Source organism: Lucilia cuprina, chromosome 3 (assembly GCF_022045245.1).
Source record: "Lucilia cuprina isolate Lc7/37 chromosome 3, ASM2204524v1, whole genome shotgun sequence".
Taxonomy (NCBI): Eukaryota; Metazoa; Arthropoda; class Insecta; order Diptera; family Calliphoridae; genus Lucilia; species Lucilia cuprina.
Window position 1 is genome coordinate 9,083,644 of NC_060951.1, and position 9,058 is coordinate 9,092,701.

Genomic DNA, 9,058 nt, shown 5'->3' on the forward strand with positions numbered 1-9,058 from the left:
GATAGATAGATAGATAGATAGATAGATAGATAGATAGATAGATAGATAGATAGATAGATAGATAGATAGATAGATAGATAGATAGATAAATATATAGATATATAGATATATAGATATATAGATAGATAGATACATAGATATATAGATATATAGATAGATAGATACATAGATACATAGATATATAGTATTCTGAAATCAAGATCTAAATATACACAACGGGTTCCTAACTGCTACTCTATAAAGCTTTGGGTAACAAAAAGCAATAAGAGCAGATCCATCATTTTTAAATCTATCCAATCAAGTGTTGTCAACCGCATAACATCAGCACATACTGTTATCCCTGCCTCTTCCCGATTGTAGTGCAAATATGCAAACATGTAACCAAGTTGAAAGTGAATGCAAAAATGTTGCCAAAGAAGCCAGCCAAGAAAAACGAAAATGACATACCAACAGACAGGCAAACATACAAATAATTGGACAGAAATAACATAAGAAAGCAAGAATAACATTTGTTAAAGTCATAGACCAATAATACAGAAATACAACATAACAAACCGACCGACCGACCGATAGATAGACAGAAAACACAACTCAACAACAAATGAAAAGCATTACACAAACTTACAAACACTTGCATTAATAAAAACACACAAAAAACATAATATTATAAACAACCACAACAACAATATCAAGAAAAGACGGAAAGACCAAACTAACCTAGTTTTTCATTTCATGATGACACAACTCAGGAATAAGGGGACTAAGAAGGGGGCGCAACAAAAATTGTAAAGAAAACAAAAAAAAAAAAGAAAATAAAAGCGAAAGAAAAAAAGTGAAAAACAACCAAACTGCTTTAGCGGGCAAAAGTGCAGTTTTCAAAAAAATGTACAGATAGAGCAGCATATAAAACTCTCTCACAAACGAGCTGAAAAAATTTAACGAATGTTAACGATTTCATAACACGATTTATATGTTACGAATGTTAGAGTATGTTAAAGCGTAAGAGTATATTTTATATTTGTATAAAAATATGAAATAGTTTTCGTCATCGTTGCTGCTGCTGTTGTTGTTATTGTTGTCGTCGTCGTCGTTGTCGTTTTGTTATTAGACATTCGTTTTAAATGTAAAGTTCGGGTTCAAAGACCTTTAGGAGGTCGTTTGTTGTTGTTGTTGCTTGCTTGCAACTTACTAAATGCATGTGCATGCCTACATGTACTCACTGCATTATATGTACTACCACTAATGCACTATTCGTATATTGAGTTGGCTGTCTCTCACCAAATACAAATATAAGATAACAGCAATGTTGTCTCGTTCGTTGGCAGCAACAGCGTTAGCAGCATTAGTTTAACTTAGTTAAGTTAACGTTGAATGTTCAATGTACAATAGCACGACAGTGTAAAATATTAAGTTTTTCTATTTCTAAGAAGCAGGGTTACCGGAAAGTTATTTATAGATATGATTTGTTTTCTATAGTCTGAACTATAGTCAAGTTTATAGTCTGGACTGTAGTCTGAACAATAGTCAAGTCTATAGTCTGGACTATAGTCAAGTCTGGACTATAGTCAAGTCTATATTCTGGACTAAACTCAACAGTCTGGACTATACTCAAGACTACAGTCTGGACTATAGTCATGTCTATAGTCTGGACTATAGTCAAGTCTATAGTCTGGGCTATAGTCAAGTCTCTAGTCTGAACTATAGTCAATTCTATAGTCTGGACTATAGTCAAGTCTCTAGTCTGGACTATAGTCAAGTCTACAGTCTGGACTATAGTCAAGTCTATAGTCTGAACTATAGTGAAGTCGATAGTCTGGACTATAGCCAAGTCTATAGTCTGGACTACCGTCAAGTTCACAGTCTATACTGTAGTCAAGTTCATAGTCCGATTTATAGTCAAGTCAATAGTCTACTCTGTAGTCAAGTCTATAGTCTAAACTGTAGTCTGTGGTCTAAACTGTAGTCAATTCTATAGTTTGGACTGTAGTCATGTCTATAGTTTGGGCTAATGTCATGTCTAATAGACATTATCTATAGTTTGGGCTATAGTCAAGTCGAACCATAGCCAAGTCTGTAGTCTTGTCTATAGTCAAGTGTATAGTCAAGTCTACAGTCTAGGACTATAGTTCAGTCTATACTCTGGACAATATTTCAGTCTATAGTCAAGTCGACGGTATAGACTTTAGTCAATTCTACAAAATGGGCTACAGTCAAGTCTATATTCTTGACTTTATTCAATTAAGTCTATATATAGTCAGGAATATAGTCCAGTCTATACTTTAGTCAAAACTATGGTTTGGCCTATACATAAGTCTATAGCCTAGACTGTAGTCAAGTCTATTCTGGACAATTTAGAGTGATTAAAGTCAAGTCTATAGTCTGGACTATAGTTGAGTCTATAAACTATAATCAAGTCTATAGTCTGAAATCTCTATTCTAAACTAGAGTCAAGTCTTTAGTCAGGATTATAGTCAGATTTTTCATCTAACCTACAGTCAAGTCTATACTCTTAACACAGTCATTCTATATTTCATTAAGTTGAATTATAAGTTTATGTGATTTAGTTCATTTAAGCAAATTTTCGGCGTACAAAAATGAAGTTATGTGTAAAAGTTGAAAATCAACATCACTCATACGCACCATAGGATTATTTGGAAAAAGTTTTATTACTTTTAAACTACTTAAACAATCTTTACAAAATACGCCAGGATTAGCTATTATGTTATTAGTGTAAGTAAATTAAAATTTAAAGCACAGTGGGCTTAAGTTAAAGTTTGTTGATTGTTTTAGAAAAATCATTTAATGCAATTTGTGAAACATGAAAACAGTTTATAAATTTTGTTTCTCTATACTTTATATTAAAGTCTTTAAAGTTAACATTCAAAAACAGTTTGAATTACAAAAGTCCCTTGATAAATAAGAAAGTTATTGGTGCATTTGTAAAATAGTGAACAAAAATAAAATATTAATCATACGCACCCTAGGTTTTATACGTGTTTGTGTATAAATGCCTAAAACTTCTAATCGGTGAAAGCAATTTTTACAAAAATTTGTTAAGCTTGTAGAGAACTCTTTAAGCAATAAGATTTTAGCATAAAAAACGTATGAACAGTGGGACAAAATTGGTCAAAAATACTTAATTATGAGGAAATAATATTATGTGGTTAAGACACTTTACTTTTCAACAACATCGGTTGCCCTGCCCATAACTTTATTATATCAAACGTATACGATGTTGAGACAAACCATATGAGGTTATTGGTAAATCTACAAAAACAACAAATATTTCTAATATTTTCATATTAAATAATCGGAAAAATTAATAAAGAAATAAAATATGAAAACAAATACAAAAGAGTAAAAGGAATGAATATTAAACTGAACACATGAGAGCGTAAGCATTTAATAAAAAAAGAGCAACTAGAAAATAACATAACAGCAATAGAAGAGAATGCATTTTATTGTTGAGAGAGAACGAGATAACAAAGCTTGTTCTTCTTCTATGATTTATAACAAAAATAATCAAATGCATTCATTGTAATGGTTTAGGTATGTTTGTGTTTGTGTGCTAATGAAATTAAGAGTGAAGTTTACTGTTAGAAATATGTATGTGCATAAAACAACAACAGCTGCCATTAGTATTAGCAATAATAACAACAACAATGAAAATCTACAATCTACATGGCCAAGTTAAAGTTTACTTGTCTCTTTGTATTGGTAATTGCATGTAATAATTTAATGCATTTTATTTTTGTTTGCTTGTTTTTGTTGTTGTTGGGCATTGCATTTCTATTGTTGTTGTTGTTGTTTTTGTTATTGCATCAACATTTTTCGTTGTATGTAAAAAGCTTTTCTGTTTTGCTATTTTCTTTTTTATGTTTGTATTCCCATTGGATAATTGAGGAAGCTTTTTATTTTCAATGGAGGTAATAAAATTGTAAGAAATGAAATATTTGGGTAATAAAATTGTTGTTGCTGTTGTTTTATGTTAATTTTCCTTAAGTTATAATTATTTGTTGCGATTATTATGGGATTAGACTGTAGTCCAGACTAAAGACAATACTATAAAAAAGGCTAAGTGTTAGACAAAAGACCAAACTAGGGAATAGACTATATATACAATTATAGAATAGACTAAAGTCCATACTATTGACTAGACTTTCATCCAAATTATACACTTGAATTTAGTCTAGACTAAAGACTAAATTGTAGAATATACACACAAGACTAACTTCAAAGTATTTTCTAGACTATAGTTCAGAGTATGGTCTAGAATATGGTCTAACTATAGTTTAGACTATGATCTAAAGTTACTACACAGTTTATAGTTTAGACTAAAGTCTAGTATATAGTCTAGTATATAGTCTAGTCATGTTCTAGTCATAGTCTAGTCATAGTCTAGTCATAGTCTAGTCAAAGTCTAGTCATAGTCTAGTCATAGTCTAGTCATAGTCTAGTCATAGTCTAGTCATAGTCTAGTCATAGTCTAGTCATAGTCTAGTCATAGTCTAGTCATAGTCTAGTCATAGTCTAGTCATAGTCTAGTCATAGTCTAGTCATAGTCTAGTCATAGTCTAGTCATAGTCTAGTATATAGTCTAGTCTATAGTCTTGTCTATAGTCTAGTCTATATACTAGTCTAGTCTATATACTAGTCTAGTCTATATACTAGTCTAGTCTGTAGTCCAGTCTATAGTCTAGTCTATAGTCTAGTCTATAGTCTAGTCTATAGTCTAGTCTATAGTCTAGTCTATAGTCTAGTCTATAGTCTAGTCTATAGTCTAGTCTATAGTCTAGTCTATAGTCTAGTCTATAGTCTAGTCTATAGTCTAGTCTAGTCTAAAGTCTAGTTTATAGTCTAGTCTATAGTCTAGTCTATAGTCTAGTCTATAGTCTAGTCTATAGTCTAGTCTATAGTCTAGTCTATAGTCTAGTCTGGACTAGTCTAGCAAAATTTATAGTAAAGTCTATACATTAGAGTATAGTCTAGACTAAACACTAGACTATAGTGTATTTTAACGTCTAGCCTATAGTCTTGTCATTAGTCTAGCCTGAAGTCTTGTCTATAGCCTAGTTTGTAACCTATTCTATAGTATATTATATAGTCTAGTCTAGTGTATAGTCTAGTGTATATTCTAGTCTATAGTCTATTTCATAGTCTGGTCTATAGTCTATTTCATAGTCTGGTCTATAGTCTAGTTTATAGTCTATTATTGGCTAAAGTCCATACTTTACTAAAATCTTGACTACATACTAGTTTAGACTGCACTCAAGATTATAGACTAGACTGTAATCCAGACTTTAGTCTTATTTATAGTCCAAAATATGCTATAAACTAGTTTGGAGCCTAGACTTTTGACTAGTTATAAGTCCATACTATAGACATTGCTATAGTAAGTCTAGGCTAAATACAAGACCATAGAAAAAGCAGTGGACTACACTATAACTCAAAATAGTGATATAGATATAGTCCAAACTATGAACTGTAATCTACACCATTTAATAACTCTGAAACAAAGTCAATGATCATAGGTTTATAAAGGAAGTAGCTGCTGTAAATAAGTTAAACATTAAATTTTAATCACCATATGCATATAAACGTATTAAGTTTCTCTGTTAAAACAATCCAACTATACATTAAATATATGTATTTAGTTTCATTTCCATGCATTTTTTCCACTTTCAAATCAATCATGTCCCATTAATTGTTATATACAATAATTAGGTTAAACGTATTAATATTTATTTCCTTCCTGCAATTAAATCTCTATAAAATAAATTTACAATTTGTTTAATTTCATCCTTTTACTTTCTATATTACAGTTCAACCCTAATCTTCATGCAACACCTACGGATACCTCAACATTAGGTAAGTTTTTCTTTATTTTACATGCAAAACTTAAAGTTGTTCTGCAACTTTACCGTTTGATGCCTTAAACATATAAATAAAACTCCTCTCTGTTATAATACATAACAATTAATCCTAATGATCATAAAGTTTTACAAAAAAAATAATATTTCCGCAATTAATCGTTTCAAAAACTCAATATGAAAACTATAGTTTAAAAAGGCTTAACATTTGTTATTATGTACATATGTATGTATATAATTGTAATCCTTAACGTTTTTAAACGGGGTTCAAGACCTCTAAACTAGATGGTTTTTGGGTAAGCTTTATGTGTACAAAATTTGTACACATAACATACTGATCTTTTTTAACATCGTGCTGACATGCCTATACTTTAGAGTTTTCATTACAAACGTCAAGTTGCAACATATTAAGTACTATATAGTTTTGGTAAAGTGTTTGCTACGATTTTCATAAGGAAAGAGTTGCCACGTAAGGATTTAAACAGAAATCCACTTAAGATTGGAATTCCGGGTAGTAGTAGATTTCAACCCCTCGCCACATACACATATTCTAAAGCTCTCAAATTACTGTAGACTAGACTATAGACTAGACTATAGACTAGACTATAGACTAGACTATAGACTAGACTAGACTAGACTAGTCTATAGACTAGACTATAGACTAGACTATAGACTAGACTATAGACAAGACTATAGACTAGACTATAGACTAGAATATAGACAAGACTATAGACTAGACCATAGACTAGACTATAGACTAGACTATAGACTAGACTATAGATTAGACTATATACTAGACTATATACTAGACTATAGACTAGACTATAGACTAGACTATAGACTAGACTATTAATCCTAATGATCATAAAGTTTTACAAAAAAAATAATATTTCCGCAATTAATCGTTTCAAAAACTCAATATGAAAACTATAGTTTAAAAAGGCTTAACATTTGTTATTATGTACATATGTATGTATATAATTGTAATCCTTAACGTTTTTAAACGGGGTTCAAGACCTCTAAACTAGATGGTTTTTGGGTAAGCTTTATGTGTACAAAATTTGTACACATAACATACTGATCTTTTTTAACATCGTGCTGACATGCCTATACTTTAGAGTTTTCATTACAAACGTCAAGTTGCAACATATTAAGTACTATATAGTTTTGGTAAAGTGTTTGCTACGATTTTCATAAGGAAAGAGTTGCCACGTAAGGATTTAAACAGAAATCCACTTAAGATTGGAATTCCGGGTAGTAGTAGATTTCAACCCCTCGCCACATACACATATTCTAAAGCTCTCAAATTACTGTAGACTAGACTATAGACTAGACTATAGACTAGACTATAGACTAGACTATAGACTAGACTAGACTAGACTAGTCTATAGACTAGACTATAGACTAGACTATAGACTAGACTATAGACAAGACTATAGACTAGACTATAGACTAGAATATAGACAAGACTATAGACTAGACCATAGACTAGACTATAGACTAGACTATAGACTAGACTATAGATTAGACTATATACTAGACTATATACTAGACTATAGACTAGACTATAGACTAGACTATAGACTAGACTATAGACTAGACTATAGACTAAACTATAGACAAGACTATAGACTAGACTATAGACTAGACTATATACTAGACTATAGACTAGACTATAGACTAGACTATAGACTAGACTATAGACTAGACTATAGACAAGACTATAGACAAGACTATAGACTAGACTATAGACTAGACTATAGACAAGACTATAGACTAGACCATATACTAGACTATAAACTAGACTATAAACTAGACTATAGACTATAGACTAGACTATATACTAGACTATATACTAGACTATAGAATAGACTATAGACTAGACTATAGACTAGACTATAGACTAGACTATAGACTAGACTATAGACTAGACTATAGACTAGACTATAGACTAGACTATAGACTAGACTATAGACTAGACTATAGACTAGACTATAGACTAGACTATAGACTAGACTATAGACTAGACTATAGACTAGACTATAGACTAGACTATAGACTAGACTATAGACTAGACTATAGACCAGACTATAGACTAGACTATAGACTAGACTATAGACTAGACTATAGACTAGACTATAGACTAGACTATAGACTAGACTATAGACTAGACTATAGACTAGACTATAGACTAGACTATAGACTAGACTATAGACTAGACTATAGACTAGACTATAGACTAGACTATAGACTAGACTATAGTTTAGACTATAGAGTAGACTATAGACTAGACTATAGTTTAGACTATAGACTAGACTATAGACTAGACTATAGACTAGACTATAGACTAGACTATAGACTAGACTATAGACTAGTCTATAGACTAGTCTATAGACTAGACTATAGACTAGACTATAGGCTAGACTATAGACTAGACTATAGACTAGTTTATAGACTAGACTATAGACTAGACTATAGACTAGACTATAGACTAGACTATAGACTAGACTATAGACTAGACTATAGACTAGACTATAGACTAGACTATAGACTAGACTATAGACTAGACTATAGACTAGACTATAGACTAGACTATAGACTAGACTATAGACTAGACTATGGACTAGACTATAGACTAGACTATAGACTAGACTATAGATTAGACTATAGACTAGACTTTAGACTAGACTATAGACAAGACTATAGACTAGACTATAGACTAGACTATAGACTAGACTATAGACTAGACTATAGACTAGACTATAGACTAGACTGTAGACTAGACTATAGACTAGACTATATACTAGACTATAGACTAGACTATAGACTAGACTATAGTCTAGACTATAGACTAGACTATAGACTAGACTATAGACTATAGACTAGACTATAGACTAGACTATAGACTAGACTATAGACTAGACTATAGACAAGACTATAGACTAGACTATAGACTAGACTATAGACAAGACTATAGACTAGACTATAGACTAGACTATAGACAAGACTATAGACTAGACCATAGACTAGACTATAGACTAGACTATAGACTAGACTATAGACTAGACTATAGACTAGACTATATACTAGACTATAGACTAGACTATAGACTAGACTATTGATAGACTAGACTGTAAACTAAACAAAATTTTGTTCTGTATTATACACAGTACTATAGATTAGGATAT

At 31.2% G+C, this 9,058-nt stretch overlaps 1 protein-coding gene across 1 annotated transcript in view; it reads left to right on the top strand.

Moving 5' to 3' along the window:
• The window catches only part of LOC124418639, a 110,132-nt gene extending 103,683 nt beyond the window's left edge, over positions 1-6,449 (top strand). Inside the window, exon 4 of the mRNA XM_046945429.1 lies at positions 5,823-6,449. Coding sequence (XP_046801385.1) covers positions 5,823-5,936 — 114 coding nt within the window. The 3' untranslated portion in view covers positions 5,937-6,449. The remainder of the gene's footprint in view (positions 1-5,822) is intronic.
• Positions 6,450-9,058: the final 2,609 nt, after the last annotated feature.